This window comes from Amblyomma mixtum, chromosome 2 (assembly GCF_055824585.1).
Source record: "Amblyomma mixtum isolate Tamu chromosome 2, ASM5582458v1, whole genome shotgun sequence".
In the NCBI taxonomy this organism is placed as follows: Eukaryota; Metazoa; Arthropoda; class Arachnida; order Ixodida; family Ixodidae; genus Amblyomma; species Amblyomma mixtum.
The window spans coordinates 270,601,800-270,623,068 of NC_143013.1; the positions used below are offsets into that span (position 1 = coordinate 270,601,800).

Here is a 21,269-nt window from a genome sequence, read left to right on the forward strand (position 1 = left end):
GGCGGGAGCATTTCCATTGGCTGGAGTTAAGTGACGTCACCAGGCGGAAGCATTTCCATTGGCTGGAGGGAAGTGACGTCTCCAGCTTCTAACGCTATCGCACTGCCAACTGATAATGGCATCAGGAGTCCCTGTGGTTTTTCTGTCAGACTCGTTCCGTTCTGGTCACTAGATTAATAAAAGCAGTAACAAAAATACAGTGAGAGCTCCATGTATACCGAGGGAGGCAGCGATGTCGCAACCCCCTTACCACGTTCTTTCTCTTTATTTTTGAGTCAGCGCTCGGGCTCACTGCACACACTGTCTTCGGCGTTGGAATCAACCTCGGACAAAATAAATACATTTCCTAGTTTTATAGTTAACGCACAGCGAGATTTTTATTTGAATGCTTAGCGAAACCGACCTTGTTAAGTTCGATCAATACTGACGACCAGTTAAATTGCAAAACTGACTCTGCATCCAGTACGGGTCTCAGGCGCTTTTTTTTTTTCGCCATGCATTACAGGCTATACCTAATGTGTTTAGGGGTGTCCCCCGAGGTGAAGTGAATTTGGAATAAGGGAGCAATTAGTGATTAGGGCCGACCCACCACAGCATACGGCTACAAGGGAAAACAAAAAAGCTCTCACAGAAGCTTGGCAGTTAAAAGAAAGATTGGCCCGAATACGAGTATACTGATGATCAATTTTGCCTACTACATGCCATAGGAGAAACTCAGTATACGGTATTTATCAGTGAGTAAAAGACGGATTTCTTTCGCACGTGTGAATTACTCTGCATTCAACTCGGCTTTATTTTTATGCTTCGGCATTTTCCATTTGATGCTCTGCGTCGGGAAAAAAAAAACAACCCCGAAAGGCATTTCACATCTTAACAATAAAGGAAAAGACATACACGCGCACGTTCATCAAATTGCAACAGCGCGCGCTGTTCCAAGAACAGGCAGAGAGTCCGTCGAACGCTCCATCTACAGCGCGTATAATGTCGGCGACCGAATTAACGGTGCGCGCATTGGCGCGCGCACGTTTTCGACCTGCCCGCATAAAGTGCTCGGCTGGTGGTTAACGCTTCTTAAGAAGCGAATGTTCCGGGAATCGAGACTGTTTCGACACCCCGTCTGAAGAGTGCGCCAGCGGTGAGGTCTGCTTGTTTCGAGCAAGCAGAAAGGGCGCGGCAGCTGCTGTTATGTCGCACTTTATCGATCAGTCGCCAGACGTCTCCGAAGAAGAGAAACATCGCAGAGCACTGCAGTCTGCTGCGAAAGCATTCGCGTTTGAACGTCAGAAACTTTTATTTTTGCAAGTCATCGTTGTCACGTGACACTTGACACGTAGCCCCTTAATTACGTCAATTTTTTTGCAAGTCATTGTCGTCACGTGACACTTAACACGTGACTCTTGTATGACGTCAGCAACCCTTGGATGACGTCATCAACTTTTTTTTGCAAGTCATCGTTCTCTAAAATCTGTATCCATCCCCAACACACTTTACCGTCGTACGCACACCACAATGCGTCCGCTTCGTGCCCCTCGCGTGAAGCAACGACCCTTGGTGGTGTATGCATTGTGTGCCCGCCTGGCTTCTTTTTTTTTTTTTTCGAACGGTCATATTCGTGCGGATCCAAGCTCTGCCAACACGCTCTGCTGACGGGTCCCGTACACGCCACTTGTGAGACAAGAAATATTTTCGCATTAAAAACCCTCCAATGCTACTCAACGTTTCGATACGGCGGCATGTGCGGCGTGTGCGGAGTTTCGATATTACGCCCTAGTCATTACCCTACCGGTTTATTATTATTATTATTATTTTTTAATTTTAACTCTCTATCCTGTTACTCGTCAAGTGCAAAAGGCGAATACACGAGAAAACCAACTCCCGTCGAGAATGACATTCGCCAGAGTGACCCTGTCACACCGTCCAAGGCTATAAATTTCGCTCGATAGTTCGACTTTTTAAAGAACCTAAAAGTCCCCCCTCGATATCGTTCTAATTTTCTTTCACCCTCACCCCGTCCAATAATGATGCAGCGGCCCCGCGGTACAAACGTGGAAAGGGAGAAGAGAGTCGAGCGGGGCAGAATCGACTCTCGACATTGATGGATCGTTGACCAATTAGAGGCGCGCAAGAGACGAGCACAGCTCAGTCAGTTTACGGCCACGGACGGGTCTGCTCTGTTCGGTCGAATGCGCTCCGTATACGCATCGCATGCTCGGGCCTCGGCGATATGCAGTTGTATCGACACTTCATTATTTTTTTCCCAGAGTTCGCAGAGCGCTAGTTGGGGCGCATAGCTTTCTATTCGCAGAAATGTGCGTCAATACTGAACTCTCAAAGCCAGTGCGGTATATGTGCAATGCGCGCAGTGCGCAGCCCTGTATTTCGTAACTGGTTCGTCCGATGAAGAAGCTTATACGTATATAAGGTTCTACAGCCTTCAAGTCTAATGTTGCCACAGACCACAGCGTTTTTTTTCTAAGAATCCGCGTGCGGCAGAAATTGAGACAAATATTTGGCTATTTCAACACAGAAGCAGCCTTCGACTCAGCGCCAAGCACGAAGTTGTCAAACACGCGGTTGCCAAGGTGCCAAACATGCCGTTGTGAGAAATAGGAGAAAAACCTTGAGGCGCCGCCCTTGCCACATTTATATTTCTGCAGCAGCCGCAACAAATAAAATGAAATGAGTGAACAGAAAGAAAAAAAAAACTGCTTGTGCGCAAAGCTCGCCCTTATCAACACAGTGACAGAAATGAGACAATCTTGACGGTCTCGAGTCTTACACCACTTGAGTAAGCGGTGTAACGGCACAACGCATGGTGCAAGCCCCGTGCAATTCGTCGGTCAGAGTTTCCAGAACTTTAAACCTGGATCTTGGACCAACGAATTCGCTGATGTGCCTCCACATGGTGCCTTAGCTCCCCCCACTAATTCTGTTCGACTTTGTTCTCGCCCGACTGCGTCGGGAAATACAGCACTGCGAGAGAGCTTTTTTTTTTTTTTTCTGTACATATAGAGTTAGTGCCCATCTCGTCATGCGTGTTTTGTGTTCACCTTATGCATGCGCTGAAATGACTACGCTTTAAAACAATTCGCTGTTCACGCTAGGAGGAGATTTTCTGCGAGTGTCGTGGATGTTCCGTGCTTTTTGTCCTATTTTTTTGCCCACAAATCCTCCCCAGCTTTAGGGCAGCTAACCGTCCTGTACACCGCCGACTGAACTGCCCACTCCTTTCGTGTCCCGCTTTATAAGGAGGTGTTCATCTTGAACACAAGGATAGCCTTCCCTGTCCCATAGGCACACTATAGCAGCGGCCTGAATAAAAACGCATAACGAGTATTCAAACCAAGATTACTCCACAGGCATGAGTGACCAGCGGACATTTTGTTATTTTTTTTTTCTAGACTGTCTTCCTAAATTCGGACGCATAAGAACCCACACGGCATATGCAGCCTCATTGCAGAAGCAGCAAGATTAATCGAGTTAGTGCGTGTAAACTTTCATACTGAGGCCATCGGTACACATTGAGTCATCACGATTAAACGTGCATAACTCCCAGGTGAAAACACTCGGCCCCGCTCACAAGAGCCTCTACCGGCACGAGTCAGTCTGGATACAGGGGAACGAGCGTGGTATAACGTATCTAACGGTCCCCGCAGCCGCGTCAGAATCCACGGGGCTCACTCACTCTGCATGCGCGATCGGCGTCCGTCCGCCCGTGTTCGCGCACCAGGTCTCGCGCCCGAATGATGAAGAGCCGTGTACAAGAGCGTCTGGCTTTCAAGCGTTGACCCTCACCTCGATCCGGAGCTGATTTACGACCGCCGGCCGCTACCTGCGCGGCTCGCCCAACACGTGAAACAACGGCTGTAGCGCGGGGGCCCGCAGAGGAGAGAAAGAACAGAAGCGAAAGAAGAAAGAGCAGAAGAAAAAGAAGACGGCTTCGCGCCTCGATTCCCTCTCTGCCTCGCAGGACGGCCAGACGTGAGCGATACGCAAACGCATACGACTCGCCCCCGACTCGGCCATATCTCAGCAGCGCGCTAGCAAGGTTCGCGCCTCGTCTCATCGCGTGTTAGATCGGGTGCCGGTTAAATTATGGTCGGTCTCCTGCACTGTACTCTAAGGACGACACACTATAAAACCGAGCACACCTTTTGTGGGATCCCGAGTAAGCTGGGGTCAGCTAACCGTAAGAACATACTTTTTTTTTTTTTTTCACGCAACCGCTCTGCGCATGCGCGCCTCTTCCTCGCCTCCTCCACTGGTTGAAAACAAACCGCCAGCTCCTACTGCGCATGCGCGGTCCAAATTAACGACAGGAGCATGCGACAGATGGCGGCACCTGTCAAGCATACGCCACACCGCAGGCGAAGTTCGACTTGGTGCCTCGCTTCCACGCACGTTTGTTTTCAACCAGTACCAGACGTATCTTCGCCACTCTCCAGAGGGCGCAACATCTTGCGAAAAAGGCGGATTACACTAAGCTGCACGCATCAAGCTGGGAACGTCTCATAACTGGCAAAGAACACTTCTAATGAGACAAAGTTCAATATGCTTTCTCAGGTCGGACGAAATACCAACTCCCAGCAGCGATGACGCACGCTGCTTGCCGTTTTTCTATGTAAAGCCAATAGCTTAAGCGCTGAAGTCTATACTGCAAATCGTCGAACTTACACAGGCCGCCAAGCAAATGCCGACGTATAAGCTCGCTTATCTCGCGCTTTGATTGGCTCGGGGCGACTATATTGAGGGTCAATGGACGCGCGGTTGCCGCTCTCTTATATATAGCCAAGACCGAAACAAAAAGGATGAGATCATTCACCGAATACATCGTTAATTGATTCACATCAAACGGGCCCCATGCCGTGAATTTCACTGCGCCGAGAGAAGACGAAAAACAATCGATAACGAGCTTCGCTGCGTTGAATCTTCTGAACAGCCCACAGCAACATAATACTAATGCCAAGGAAAATAAAATAAACAGCCCCGTGAACGCGCTGGTGTACGTGAGGTATAAAGTGAAGTGGTCTGTCACTTTACATCCCGGTAGCCCATTTGACAAGAAAAGCAAGCTCACGCAAACGCTGATGCTTGGAATCCAAATAAGCTAAAACAACGCTGTAAACAAACAGTTCTTAACGAACACCAATAATCTTGTAAAATGAGGCGGTGTCAAACAGCTGGTGCTTCCAGATTTTTGTTTTTTTTTTCTCAGATACGACTTACTGAGGTCGAGTTCTGTCAAAGATGTACTTATCACCGCCCGCCGCGGTGGCTCAGTGGTTATGGTGCTCGGCTGCTGAACCGAACGACGCGGGTTAGATCCCTGCCGCGGCGTTCGAATTCCGATGGAGGCGAAATTCTAGAGGCCCGTGTGCTGTGCGATGTCAATGCACGTTAAAGAACCCCAGGTGGTCGAAATTTCCGGAGCCCTTCACTAAGGCGTCTCTCATAGCCCGAGTATCTTTGGGACGTTGAACCCAAAAACCAAACCAAACCGTGGTTATCACCTTTTATAATATTCTTTTTCTCTAGGTATAAAACGACGACCAAAAGTGGTCGCATTTTCTAAGTCTAGATGTCGAGTATCCTCCTATATCTATTTCCAAGACATATGAGACCATTATGAGAACTTCTTGCTGGGCTAGTTGGTAATTCATTGTAAAAGTAAAGGCGCCAAAAAACCACATACACACACAAGACAAGAGAACGGGACAGAGCGCCTCCCAAAAGGCGCTTTGTCCCGTTCTCTTGTCTTGTGTGTGTGTGTGGTTTTTTTGGCGCCTTTACTTTTATAATATGAGGCCAGTTAGAACTAAGTAGAGACAAAAAAAAACACAAATTTGTAGCCGAAGACACACTGCGTTCTGAATACAGAAACAAAAGGCATCAAAAACGAAGAAAAGGAATCTGTGGATGTATAAAGCAGCAGCCAAAGTACTGCGTCTCCTACAGTTCAGTGTACAACAAGAAAAATGCGTTTAAACTACCAAGTCAACGATCTTTGCGAATTCTGTCCCGCAGATGTCACAGTTCAGTGCATGTCTTCAAGCTAAACGCCCAAATGCAATGACGCATCGTTCGGCATAGAACCAGACGCGCTCCCATTGTATTCCCTATTCAACACCTCTCAGGTGTCACGCTTATAAAGTGTACCACCATCTTTATCTTCCCTTTAGGTTTATTTCGTAGTCGTTGTGGAATGGAAAGCACAAAGCGGCACAGGAAGAAACAATGATGCCGCATTAATCTCATAGTATTCGGAACTGCGCAAGAGAAAAAAAGAAAGGAGGAAACCGGCAGCGGCACGTGTTTTCAATTTCACAATGCGCGCTGATGACGCATTTGCATATGCACGCACGCGCCGAGTATAGAGCGATGATGCAAGTAGGTGATGTGTCCGCTCTGCACTCTTAAACATAAAGGAATAAAAAGGGGGTGAGCGCTCGTCCAGCAGACTTCCTTCTATAAAAGAGAGCACTCTAGAAGGACATCTTAGTCCCCCCCCCCCCCCCCCCCCCCCCCAAGCCTCTTTAATCCCGTATAGGCGTATTCGTGTTACAGTGTACGATCTGGGGAAGGTTCACCCATATACAGGTGCTCGTTCATAGGCCGGCAAGCGACTGTTTTCGGGATCGGTGGTCATCTTTTCAAGAGCGGGACCTCGGCGCGCTAAAACCACAGCGTCACGCAGTACTCTGCCAAGAACTCTCTTCCTCACTTCGAGCGCAGGCGGCGGATTGCATCATGTATGTACAGGGAAGCGATATTTGACAAATTTGAATGCAAGATAGGTGCGCTCAGCCACGTACTACGCGCGACTTGTAAGTCTAAAAGAAGTTATATATAGCTCCGGTTAGTCTCGGTTATATTTGGTTTCACGAATGTACTGGCACAAACTGGCCGTTTTACTGGCTACAGATTATACTGTCCTTCTCCGTGGCGCGAAGTGTTGCGCGTGTGACACGATACCCGTATTCCATTCGTCTCGAAGACGTGGTGCAACTAAAACTGCACTAAGTCGAATGTAGGTGAAATGGGACTAAACGCAGCACTAAGTCATCGCGATGAACGGTTAGTATACGTAGCTTCGAAGTTAGTCCCTTAAGGTAGTAATGGTTACTCTATAATGGAGTACTGGATGTGGCCTCGCCGTTAGCCCCGGACGGAGTAAACCCTCTGCCTCTTTTAGTCCTTTATGGCTAAAAGTACACGGTCTTCTTGGTATGCTGTGCGGCGAATCATAAAATGACTAAGCACACATGAGCCGGGCGTGTGATAGGATGTTACTTATTCATCTCAGTAGATTGCGAAGCACAATTCTGTAACCAAACTCAATAGTAACGTTCGCCATAATAATGACAGGAAACGAGTAATATTGGCGTGCGCCGACCTTCACTGCGTTTGGAGGGCTAGTGATCACTGTTGTATCTGTCATACAACAATGATCACTAGTGTGTCGATTCGTCTAATGATTTGTGTAATACATCACGACTGCTTTGTCTGGATAATGTGAGCTGGCAATTCGAAGAACAAGCGCACACAAAAATTAATAAAATTACGCGGAATTCCTATCGAGGGCAGGCCAATCGGTCTTCTTTTTTTTTATGAATGTGAGAGCGCGGGTTCGAATAAAAGGGAAGTTCGAATTATACGAGCTCGAATATCGGTATTTTGCTATATAGGCAGTAGATGTCAAACGTCCTCAATTAAGAAGCGCGCACGGCGCAACTTACGTTTCGTGCAACGGTACGCATTTGAAAGCTGAAAAAGTTAAATACCTTGAGCGCGGTTATTGCTTAAATAAGCTCGCTACCACCAGCCATGTTACAGAGGTGAGGGTTGCCTGCCGAAATCTGTTTATCTCCACCAACCTGTACGAAAGACGCCATTTTGCAGAGCGTGTTAGAAACCAACTTGATGCTGGCAGTTCCCGCGCCATATGGTCTACGTGCTTCCTTCTTCCGTTTCTGTCACTCAACTTGAAAACGATTTCTCGCCTAGACTCGCGCGTCCATAGTGTCGACGTAAGGCGCCGCCAGGGGTCACGTGACTCCAAAAGTGAAACACAGAGTGGCGCCTAGAGTAACGCCTAAACTGACACGTACAGGGATCGGGCTAAAGGCCTCGCGGAAGGATTGAGCTTTGTTTCTTCCGGCGCCAATCTGCAAACCCTGAGAGATTTCATCTGCATGAAACATCGAGCGTATACAGCTAAACTACGCACACGCATGCGGATGTGCATTTGCACGCAAAAAAAAACACATGCGCGTCGTTATTTACGATCGTTTCGGCACAGCCAAGGCCTTCGTGGATGCGCACCTGTGAGCGGGGTGCGCCGCGCGTCGGCTCTTGGTCGGCGCGGCTCGCCCTTGGAGAGCAGCGGTTTTACAATAGCTTGCGGCTCGACGCCGCTAGAGGCTCGGGACGTCCGGTAAGCGTATGCACACCGCGCTCGGAGGCATTCGCGCCCAACTGAAACCTCGCCACGGCCCCTCGTGTCGGCGGAGGGCCATTTCTCAGAAGCGTCGGCATTCAGCCGATCGGACAAACTCTTATTACAGCACGCAAGAAGAAACCAATGTTCGAGGTGAAAAGCTGTGAATGAAAACTGAGCGAGTTGGTATAAGCCTTCGCATCGCAACGTATAGAAGCTTGTGGGCGCGATGCAGTCGACTTGAGAAGTGTACATCACGCAGAGTACTAAATAATAAGGCGTGAGATAGCAGAAAGAAAAAGCAATTAAGAACCGAAAGAAAGGAGAGACAAAAGGCCGAACTACGAGGATGAAAACGATTCTATGACTCCGATCTCATTTCCGTCTTTCACGCACCGTACTTGTTGAAAGGTGTGCAGTACTCGCGATGGAACTTTGCATTAAAAATGGGTCGACCTCACCCCCCCCCCCCCCCCAACATACACACACACAACTTAAAGAACCCACCGAAGCAAAGAACAAAAGAAAGGTCCGCTCCGGTCTGAGGAGCAAAGCTGTCCCTGTACGTACTCTCCTCTCATTATAAATCATCCATATGTGAGATCTGTCTCATGCATATTGATAAATAAATTCCACGCGGCCCGCCTTACCGCTAAAGCTTGAATCCGCGGCACCAGCGGAGTCGTCAGAAGTCATCCCCGGCGACCAAGGTCACCGCACCGTCAGGCAACGGCGACGAAGTCGGCACCAGCCACGTGAAATCATACACACTATAGAAGCGCCGATCAGCAACCAGCGCACACCTGCCGGTCGCTTCGCGGGACCGAGTGCGATTCTCGGCGTGTTCACCCACTCATCGCCGCCCACGGGGAGAAGATGAAGCGCGGGAGAGACCGCACGCACGCACTCACGACGACGACGGTTCGAGCGCCGATGCGCTGAGGCGGCGGCGCGATCGAAGACGCCGGTCGAATCGCGTTGAGCGGATGCCGAACGCCGAGCGGACAGCCCGGCTGCGCCGACGCAGCTGTAATCCGACACGCGCGCTCGTCTCTCCTTGGCCACGCCCCTCCCCGCCACGCACAGCAGTGGGCCCCCTTTCCTCGGATGGAACCGCTCCCCTTCAGTAAGCACAGTTCGGAGGAGGAGGAGCCCGGCGGCGGCGGCATTCCTTACGGCGCGCCATTCTCACCCAGGGGCGACTATTAACGGGACGCCGCCGATGGACGGCGAATCGCGCGCGCGGCGGTTCGGTGCCCCGTCCGCGAGGCAGATTAGATACACGGGCCGGGTGGAGAGGGGGAAGAGAGTCGAGATGAGCGTCTCAGCTGGTGCGGCCGCGAACGAAGCGGGCAGTTCAGGAGATGAAACGACTGAACAGGCCGATCTCGACTGGAATCGCCGAAATGAATGCGCTGGCTGAACACCCAAGTGGCGAACTTGAGATCTCTCGAACTTAGCTCCCCAGCGGGAGTGGAACTTCGGCCAAAGTTCCGTAGACGATACCTGTTCACATTCTTTTTCTTTAAAAAAATTCATGGTCAACTGCGTCGCCTCTCACGCGAGCACCTCGCTCCCGAGATCGCTGTCTCGCAAGGAATTTGACTGCCGCTGTTTGTCTTCGCCACTCCGTGGTGCGTTTTAAATTCTCAGTTTTTATGGCTGTATTTAATCCGTGTGCACTGCGGAAAAGGTGGCACGAATACATAACCAATCGTGTACAGTCTGCCTGATGTCATTTTCTGACGCGATGATAATGGAACGGTCGCAGCAGTTAAGAAAAACCGGTTTCCCGAAATGGCGCAGTTTTGGTGCCATCATCTACGCCAACTAGAAATTGGCTGTCTATGCTCTCGCACCAAAAGGTATGGCCAAGCTCTGGTCGTCTTCCGCAGCAATGTAGCTGCCCGTATATAGGCAGATATTGCAAAGTCGTTTTCAATCTCTTCGTAATGCGCCGTGTTTTTACACAAGCAACGCTCCATGTCAAAAGAATACGCATATGCGCACACCTGTACTATATATTCCGCTCTTCGATCGGTTCAACACCGTTACTTTTCGTTGGTGGGCGTTATTGAGAACTATACGGGCAAAAGTTTACGGCCCGCGAGTGCAATGCATAATAACTACAAGTTTCCGGGTGGTCGCGACATGCTGCGCCCGTGAAACTGAGACACCTGCCATGCGCTGCCAAGTGGTGGGGACAGCGCGAGAACTTTCGTTGTTCTGTTTAACTGCTCCCGTGGCCCGGGAACTTTGCCCCGCTAGTGTACACGTGATATAATAAGGGAACAAGGAAAACCATTCGTAGAAGGAACTCCTAAGGTTCCCAGCGTTCTCGCTGAGAATCTATACATCATATACGCGCGCAGGTCTATCGGAGAAAAGGAAGTCAACCGCATCAGCAGCAGTTCTTGGTTGCTTCCATCCGGTAGTCTCAGCTATACGCGCTGTGCGCGTAATGCTGTGGTAGTTTATTCCGGGTTTCGGAAGAAAACCTCCGCTTGGTAAGAACAGTTTGACTAGAAAATCGCTTAACAGGCGCTTCAGCAGCTTGCCCTTCGTGTAGTGAGAGCAGTCAAGCACGTTAAGGATCGCTGTTTCGTTGATGCAAATCAAAACTGTTGGCCATGACGGGCGCCATAGTGGAGAGCTACGAATCAAATGCCGACCGCTAGGGGTTCTTCAATGAGCTCCAAAATGGCAGTACACGGGCGTTCTCGCATTCAGGATCGAACCTGCGAACTACAGGGCGGCTCAGCGACTGATCCACCTCGGCGGGTCATGCAATGCGCACGGGAACAGAGGAATGTACAGTGATGTATGCCTGTTCCGAAAACAAGACGACAGCAGAAGGCGTGGATGCCTACTACGGGAAATTACATATTCAATTCGAACAATAACGCATACACGGAAAGACCTCGACCTGCTATACCGCTTCAATTTTGCTCCAAATAAAGGTCATATTGCCGAAATGTCTATCCATATTGACAGATTCTGCTGAGTTCAAACAATTTCCACAAAGCAAATTACCCAATCGGTAAAAAATATAGGCATTTATCTCTCGCCGGCATTACAGCACAATAGGGCGTCCTGTTTTTCAAAGAATTATGACTTCTGCCGAAATTCGATCGCATTTCCTCAGAACGCCTATGTTTGTAGCCCGAGTAAACAGGTGGCTACGGTATGAAAATGAACAACGGGCTTTGAAAATGCAACCAAGGATTGCTTTGCAAAGTGTCAGCACTTGACGAAAAGTGCGTGCGGTTTAGGTGTTGCACTCGTGCTCGACAATACATGTAGTCCACAGAAGTAATGACCACGCTGAACAAACGGCTCAGACGTAGCCGCGGTCGGAGGACTTGGTCGCGTACTAACAGACGACGGTCATTTCTTTTATACAATCCACGCCAACAAACGTAACCTGTTCATTTGCTTTTTTTTTTTCACTGAAATGTTCATCTTTTATGAAAGAATAAACGCGCAATCACGTAATGCTACAGTTAGTTCTTCAAAATACATGGATGCGATGTTCCCACAACCCTACACAGGAACACTACACGAAAGGGTATACAGCAACAACAAAAACGAAGAGGGCTTTTTGGAAGTAATGATCACCGATAAACTATCAGCACTCGGAAAAATGTTTAGCGACAGAATACGGCGTGAAAGGAGTACATCGGCGAACACTAAAACCGAAACTTTCGAGAGGACAGAATGAAAGGCAAGTAATCGATTTGCCACAGCAGATGCAACAGCTATACACGCGCGAAAGGCTGCCGTCGATCACTCACACGTAGCCGCCAAAATACCAACAACGCGGGCAGCACGATCTGACTCAGGCGATGAAAGAGCACTGCCCTTTTGCCCTCTCTGTCTCGAATCGATGCGAATCTAAAAAAGGCAAATTGCGAAGTGGATTCTCGAGAAGCTGTCGAACCACGAACGACAGATGCGCGAGCAACAATCACCTAGCGCGGCATTAGAGCGCACACATTCGAAAGAGGACAGGGTAGAAAAAAAACAACCGTTCAAGCGCGAACTAATAGTTAAATGCGCCCAGTACAGCCCGTGGGAGTACGATAGCGATTAACAAACATAAGACATTGATATGTGCAGCGATGCCGACTCTGACTTCGCGTTTTGCAAACACAATTATATGTAACAAGTTCCGCTACATGCAACTATTCCGTTGATATCGCCGTTGAAATAGAGATGCGCCGAACTTATGTAAAGTTGGCATTCGGTTCTACTGAAGTCCACGAGAAGCAGATATGTGCTGACGAATTTCTGCACGCTCTTCGCATATCTGCACACTGGTTTGAGTCAAGCGTAAATAATGAAAGCGTAGCGTTAGAACGACCTAAAGAGGCTGAATCGAGGCGTCCCTCGGCTTCGCCACTATGAACTACGTGGAGATGAAAATTGCTGAGCTGCGTGTGAAACAGCCACGAAAACAGAGCTCTTTGGACGACACGTGCGGGCCGCCGAGGAGCTACGCTCGCCTGCTGTGTTCGATCCTAAACCACATCGCACTTTCGAACGGATTTCAATGCAGTTCGATCACTCACCGCACAGCGAATCGCATTAGGCGATCGTACGTCCCCGTTTCAAATCATCGATTGGTGCCAAACAAACAAACGCAAATGGTTTTCGCGCGAACACAGCGTAATCCAAATCCAACGTGTCGCGAACTGGGCGGCCGCACGAGTGGACAAACCGCCGGCGCGCAGCGGCGATCGGTTGCAGCATATCACAGCAGACGACGCGTGACTCGCGCGCGCGGACAGTGTCGCCGTAGTTGCGTGTGCGGCAGGCAGAAAAAGGAGGGCGGCACAGAAACGCACCTTTCTGCGAACAGGGCATCTCCAGCCGCATGTCGACGACTCCGCACTGACAGTCCGCCGCTGCCGCCGCCGCCGACACGGGCGTTGCAACGCCGCCGATCAGCGCCGATCAAGCGCACTCCGCAGCGAGCACTCGACGACGACCACATACAAGCCAAACGCGCGACTGGCATACGATCGCCGAAGCCCGCGTCTGCTCGCACGCCTCTCCCCCACTTATCTCACTCGGCGCCGTTCGGTTCCTGTAGCTACCGACAGATGGCGCGGCGCTCCCGCGCTCAGTTTGCATCGCGCGGCGCCGGTCCATCGCAACCGCCCATCCCGATGAGGAGAGGGGGCGCCGCTCTCCGACAAACAAGTTTCTCCATCGGTATCGAGAAAAGATCCGGGCCGGCTTTTTCTCCCTCCACCTCTGAGCACCGCTGGCGGGATAGACACCCCCGCAATCGATCCCCCACGTGACTCGAAGGGGGACTTGCCTCCGCGTGCTTGGCTCCTCCCATTCGGACCCCCCTTCTCTCTCTTTCTCTCCATCTCCCCTGTACAGGAGCGGGCGCGCGCCACAGCGCTTGGTCAAAGGATGCAGCCGCCGTTGCGGGACAGGCCGGTAGCACGCACGGAGGGTCAACACCGGCGTGCCACAGTCGGCGTCAAAAGTTTTCGGGGCAGGCGAGTCACGACATGGCAAGCTTTCTTTCCAGCCCGAGCTCACAGGCGAAATATGAGCAGTGAAATGAAACGGTACATGATTTGGTCCCAGGCTGTAGATAGGGACAGTCAAGAAATTAACACTTCCTGGATTTCTTCTTTGCTTGAAAGAAACATCATTTTCCAAAAAGGAAAAGAGTCGCCAGTCTATGCCGGTTTCTTGAATAGCTTTCCAACCACCCTAGGAATGCAAAAAGCACGGACTTCGAATTTGGCGCCCTTGGCCAAAAAAACAGGATTCCGCTGCGCCGCGATTGAAGGTAAAATACATGCAACAGCTTTAACAGAACTGTTAAAAATAGTAGTCCTGTATTCATTAAACTCCATTCGTGCGAGGTTTTGGATTCGACAGAAAAATTAGAAGCTGTGTTATAGCTTGGCTAAAATCTTGCATGTTTTGGAGTTCTTCGATATATTTAATTCGCGCAAACGTTTGGCCTTAGATGTTTATTGAAATTCACAAAACACATACGGAGGTTCACCACGAGAAAGCGCTGCGTTTCACAATTGTAGGCATTCCCACGGCGAACGAGTCATCGTAGAGTCAGTTTTTCCATTAGATAACAGCAGTAAATCGCGTGATCTAAACTACTATATTTCGCTCACAGGACATTCTGTGCGTTCCTTACACATCATTTTCGTGCTAAGCCAAATTCCTTCAGCGCAGTGCTTGGAAAGTAAGTTTTCTTATTACATATATGTCTGAAGCTGGTACAACGTCGTCCATAAAGCTGAATTCACGAAATTGGTATCTCCTTTGACGGCTTCTGTAAATCACAGTGATCATTGATAGCTGACTGCGTAGGATAACGCACAATAGGCAGGACAACGATGCCAGTGATAGCTGCCCATGCATCTGATTTGCAGGGAGTCCCAGAATTTATACTTTACTTTTTTCTACTCCGCAAAGAGTAAAGCTCTCGAAATTCGGGTGAACAACGCCTCTTCGCAAACTGAGCTTCTTGACTGCGCTCTTGCTCTTAATCCCTATCCCCGACGATGCGTGGAGCCCCCATCAAAACAGGATAAAGGTCTGCATTGAGGGACCGAAAATTTTGGTTACATAGAAGACGAGAACTCGTCAGGTATCTTTTCCTCAAGGCCGATTCTTCTTTTTGTCGGCAAGTTCCGCTGCCCGTTTCTTGATATCCTGCCGCAGCGCATCAAACCACCATACATAAAAAAGTAATCAATGAAAAAAAATGGAAAGCTGAGAGGCGTAGGAGAGAGCGGTAAGACAAGAATTGACAGTTATCTTCCCCGTGCAACACTAAGCCAGATATATGTTAATCATCGTCCAGGTCTTTAAGATTTTCCACGACGAATCGTCTCTGACGCCTCTCATGCAACACCAAAATTGCAACTGGGACTGACTGAAATCTCCAGGAGCGAATGTTCAAAGCGGTTTTGATACCAGCGCGGAATCACCCTTTTGCCACTTCTTTGCACGGACGGGGGACAACACGGAGACCGAAGAATAAACGCGGCAAGCTACTCTCGAACCGCAATAAAGCCTCGTGACGTCAGCAGAACGTCTGTGAAAACAAGGACAGACGTAAGTGAGACAACGTGGTTATTGTATTTCGCGCGGAATCTACGGTATAGAGGGCGCTGCCAGCGGGGAAAGGGTTGACATTTGAGCGAACAAATTCGGCGTTCTTGGAACGGGTCGGACGCAAGATAAGGTTCCACAGAATCGGAAAAAGAAAGAAGACGGAGAAAATGCCACTCGCAATAGGCGAAGTGACGCAGACTCGTGATGCCAGCAGCGGCGCCACAGCAGACTTTCCTTCAAATTAGCCGACGCGTGCCCGCCGGGAGTCGAGCTTAAAAACAGCCCTTCTCCAATGAAGCCGAGCGAAGAACAATGGAGCGTATATGGCGAAAGCAACCCGGCGAGCACATTAGTTTTCTTTCGCCGTATATATACCTTTTTTTTTTCTCGGGTCGCCAAAAAAAAAAAAAACGTCACTCGGCGCCAACGGCTTAGCGCATGCACGGCACGAGCCTTGGCGGCGAACAGAAAAACACTCCACCAGCCACCGGATCGCAATTACAGTCCACTTACTACTTGTTCATTCTTCCAATGACGTCAACGCCACATAGGTCTAGGCGGGGGTTATACTTAAAGGAAACGCGTTTATACGTTCAGTAACTTCATTTGCTATTCTCAACGCGCAAGAACGGTCGACCTGAAACTCGAAATCAAGCACCCCTCGGCGAGAGGTATGTATACGAACGAATGAACGCAATTTCCTCGCGGTGTGTGTTTCCTTTTTTTTTTTCTTTTCGTTCGCGGCTCGCCGCCGTTTCATCCTTCCTTCCAATGACATCATGCTCGCGCACGACTCGGCTACGGCCTATTGTTCTCGACGCGCAAAGCGTTTTGTTAATCGCCGAACGGCTCAGACGCATTTAAACCTTCCTTCATCTACTTCCTGCAAGAGTCATTCTCTTCTGCAACTGCCGCGGTGGTTTTATGATGCTGAATTGCCAGCTTGACTTGAAAAACGGCGTACCCTCGATGCAGCATTTACCTTGAGGATACTTTCGCATGCAGTAGTCGCTTTAATACGCCAGTGTTTACACAGATATATATATATATATATATATATATATATATATATATATATATATATATATATATATATATATATATATATATATATATATATATATATATATATATATATACTGCAGCACGTTATGGTCGTTATATATGGAGAATACCCGTGCCACACGGGCAGATTTAATGCCATTAAGGGCTTACTGCCTTAAGTTTTAATGGCATTCGTGCGGTGCCACACGCGTAAATTTAATGGCATTAGCCTTACTGCCATTCGCGACCTACTGAGTTCGCCACAACTCATTCGGCCGTCCAATGCGTACTTTCGTTCCCATTCCACACGCAGAAAAGCATGCAGCTTTGTTAGTAACAAATTCCTAACCAGTAGGAAATGTTAATTCTTAACATGAGGCATCTATACCGCATTTTCGATGCGAAGAGCGCCATTTTCACCAGCCTTATTGACAGGTACTCTCGACTGGTGCGCTGACATGCGAGTTTATGGCTACTTTTTCGACTTGTAAAACAGGAACAGCCGTATTTTATGGAAAATCGTTTTTACATTACATTTGAACAAAATTCCCGATGTATTGTGCTAATTAGCAATGTTTATATTCAGATGGAACTTTTGTCTACCTTGCAAGCGTTATCGTCATCGCCACTTTCGATAATGGCATTAAATGTGGACGTGTAGCTATAGTGTAGCACAAACTCCGAAAATAATGACATTAACAAACTTAAGGCCTTAAGCATTTACTGCCATTTCTTGTGCGCGTGTGGCACGGGTATAAGAGGTGTCCTGTGCAGTAACCTGCTCATCTTATGCTGAAACACCCGCATATCGATTCAATGACGTGGTCTCTAAGAAGTACACTCTAAACATAATGGAGTAAAAAGGTTTATTGGTTGGTTTATTGGCGTTTAACGTTTGTTTTGATCATTTTATTTTGACAGAACTGGTTACAATACGAGACCGAATAACACACATTGGCATAAAGCACTGCCGAGGTAGACGAGGCAAACGGCGTTTAATGCACGCCTGACGAGGCCTCGTCTCCGGAATATTGCATCAGGATATATACAAGTGGCCGGTCGCGCCAAGAACAAGAAAGAATGAGGGCCCGAAGCAACTCAGCTATGAGGGACGCCGTAGTGGAGGGCTCCGGAAAGTTCGACCACTTGGGGTTCTTTAACGTGCACTGACATCGCACAGCACACGGGCCTCTGGAATTTCGCCCCCATCGAAATTCAGCCGCCGCGGCCGGGATCGAACCGGAGTAAGCTGTGCGCTAGAAGTCAAATTACACCCTTTTCGCTCCTCCTACATAGGCGTACGTATCGTGCTTACAGTGTAGGTGTTGCGCCATAATTCGCATGCGGTAATTTCACAAGTTCGGTTTCACAGGTTTGTTTTAAGGGCCATGGAAGCATGTTTCCTTTTCTGCGAATAACTTGCAATATTTTGCGCAATATGGACATGGTGGGTTACTGTCCGTCCGTTGCCGACAGAATTTAAAATAAATGAGCAATGCCGAACGTGGCTGTGACAAACAATTCCTAAAACAATTTGCGTTTCCAATGAAGAGACGGTCGGGCTAAATTCAGTTGTCTGTTGGTAAAAAGAAACTGGTTGATTTATAAGCAGGGAGAATTCTTTGTCATTTCGTAAATTAGGCAGTGTGCGCAGTGCACGAGTGAATAACACCGAACAATAAAGGTAGCAATTAAATATAGCAAGAAATGTAAGAGGATGTGGAAAAGGGCGCGATATATACGTGCTTCAAAAGTTTAAAAAACGAATGTCCAGATCATATAGGGCGTGACATTTGCACATATTTTTCGCTCTATGAAATCATGGAGATATTGTTATCCATTGCGAACGTCTGATAGCTCACACAATGGCAAAAATAATGCTGTGGAGAATTATATTCGAAATACTGCACTTATTTAAGCCAAAGCTGCGCGATATTAAAGAAAGAAGTCATAATAAAGCAACATCAGACAGTAACATGTTCACGCAAAATAGTGTCGTGCTCTGACTGGCTGAACGATAAGTTGTGAAAAAGAGTAATATGAAGGCAATACTCTAGGTGCATGAAGTATACAGGTTAAAAAATTAGAGGGAGACACTTAAACTCCGCCTTAAGGGCATGACGGGATAGCTTAATGGGTTGATTCCCATATATGCAGAAGGTCATTCTCTACTTAACATTCATAGATCCCTGTGAGTACTCATATCCCTCCTGGCGCAGTGGTGCAGCGGTTAAGCGATGCGTCACTGCCCTGCGATGGCAGGTGCTGACACCGGTTGGGCCTTGTGGGACCCAGGTTGCTCTTCCCGAGCGACCAATCATTAATTTAACTGCCGCCTGCCGCGGTGGGCAGTTTGCTCATTATCTGATGGGCAGGTTGTGATGACGTCACAAGGTCACGTGACTCAGGTGGCCCCCCTGTCTCCTAAAGGTTGCTTTCTTGGGACCACCTGTCAAAGCCATGTCCGTGATTTTTCACTCATAACGCGACACAGGATTTTTTACGTAACGGGGCCTTTGACGTTATTGCGTTATGTTGCAGCGAAGGTATGCAGATAATGAACAAATCAATCAATATTTAGCTAAAGAAGGATGTGCAATCGAAACAAAGGAGTCATATAGAGCTCCAATTGTAGCAGACAGAAGAGGCACCCAGACAGAGAGGTGAATTTTTCTTCTCTTCTCTTAAAGTTCACAAGAGCGCGAAAACGTCACCGCCATGGCGTGCAGAGAATGAGCCGACAGTCCCCAGAGAAGAGGCGGTGAGTGAACGCACTCCCATCGGACGGGGAGCGAAAAGGGCTCCATTCCATTCGATCCCGCCGATCGGATCCCCCGACTCATTGATCATAACGGAACCCCCTTCTCTCGCCAGGCCCTGCCGAAACCAGAATTTGCGGTCCACGGAGCGCGCGCGTTATCCCTGCATCGCGGTCCGTCCAACCCATTGCTCCCCGTCGATGGCAGCAGCAAAAAACCGCAGCAGCAACAGAAGCCGGTTCCCCACGACCTCCCTTCCCTGATCAGACTGAAAACGCGTATGAACGCAAGCAACATGCTCACAGACTACCGGAGGACTGGCGAACCGAATGCCTCCAACCAGCAAGTCACCTAAAATTGCGTTGCCGAAAGTCAAGGCCCGAATTTAGGGAGGGTGGTATATATATAGGAAAGCCTAAAAAAAAAATCCGTTCATACTGAAAAAAGAAATACTGTACCCCCTGCATGCCCGCCAAAATCGATAGTCGAATTCCCAGACGCATGCAATACGTTTTTATCCCTTTTATTCCCAAAAATTCTGAGCTAACGCGGGAGATACGTAAGAGCGCCTGCCACTTGCAGCCACCATATTTCACCCTTTCTACCTCTTTATTACACAAGCCACGGGCGTCCTTCAGATAATAATAAAAAAAATTCGGGACGGAGGAAAAGCGCTGTACTTGTACACGCGACCGACCGACTTCCCCCGCCTTTGAACAGCTTCCCCTCTCGATTTTGTGGAGATAGGGGAATATTCTCCACTTTCCAATAAGGTCTACTACACACCGGGTTACCGTGCCTGTATACCGTTCATCTCGATATGCCTTCCTCAGCCCCTGCCCCGTGCAGGTTTCTTTTTAGGTCGAACTGGTGGATTTTATTACTTTATTTTTATCTTCAACGGCGTGCCACATACACTTGTTCCTCCTGCCTCTCCCAATTTTCCCCATTTTTTTTCGACATTTTACCCCTGCTGGCTTTCTGCAAAAAAATGGGGAGACCTAGGGAAAGGGGTATGGCGGGCAGACCTGTCTTTCTGTGCACAGAGAAACGGGAGGCCTACATGCGAGGGGAAGGGGTCCATCGCGATTAAGATCGCGGACCCATTCGTCTCCCCTCCCCCCTAACTCCCCACCGCACCGCAGCGCCACCCTTCATCCTACACTGCGGTCCCCGTTCGAAGCCAGGCTGAAGCGGGCAGACCATGTGATTGTACGCGTCTACTACACCCGACTAGCGGTGCGCGCGCCAAATTCACCCCTTTCTTCTTTCAAAGAAGGCAAACACGCAGAAAAAGAACTGAGTGGAAAGGGGGAAAGATGGCAGGAAAAGCACCTCCCGCTTGGGGGAGTCGCCTACGGTTGCGTAATAGCTTCTTTCTCCCCCACGCTCGCTGTTTTTTTTTTTTCGCCCGCGTACACCGACCTCGAACTGGAGTAAACCCAGAAACGTGTCCCCTCTTCGACATGGCTGAACTAGATGGAGGGGAGGGATGGAGCGGGTGCTGGAGCGCTGTTTAGGGAAAAAAAGGGGGAACCGAAAAAAAGGGGAATGCGGGGCAGCAGGGGCAGTGGGGGACGGAGAAGGAGAATTAGAGTGCGGTGGGGGAGCACATCTCCCCTTCGCACCCTTTCCACGAAGCTTCTCTGGCATCGTGTTTGTGTTGCGAGGACGGGGACCTGGCGCTAGGAATTCATAACCTGCTGTTTGCTTCGGCTCGATGCGTGTGTGTGTGTGCGCGCGTCGGTTCCTTACGCACCTTATTCCCTTTTTTTTTGAAAGCGTGCTTCCTTGCATGGAAGCGGGAAAAAAGGTTGGAGGGGTTCTTTTCTTCACAAAGGGATCGAGTAAGGAAGTTTACTCTTCGCGCCTCGGGAGGATAAGGAAAAAAGGGTTGAGGGCACAGCAACGCCACCGCG

General features: G+C 49.0%; 1 protein-coding gene across 5 annotated transcripts in view; it reads right to left on the bottom strand.

Moving 5' to 3' along the window:
- The window catches only part of ct (homeobox protein, cut), a 754,353-nt gene that overhangs the window by 142,419 nt on the left and 590,665 nt on the right, over positions 1-21,269 (bottom strand). The window contains exon 1 of one of the 5 annotated variants that reach the window (XM_089573994.1): positions 13,285-13,473. The exons of 3 other annotated variants lie outside the window; for them this stretch is intronic. In XM_089573994.1, coding sequence (XP_089430120.1) covers positions 13,285-13,315 — 31 coding nt within the window. In that variant the 5' untranslated portion in view covers positions 13,316-13,473. Of the gene's footprint in view, positions 1-9,087; positions 9,505-13,284; positions 13,474-21,269 lie in introns of those variants that run through there. One more of the 5 variants, XM_089573993.1, reaches the window with a different exon arrangement.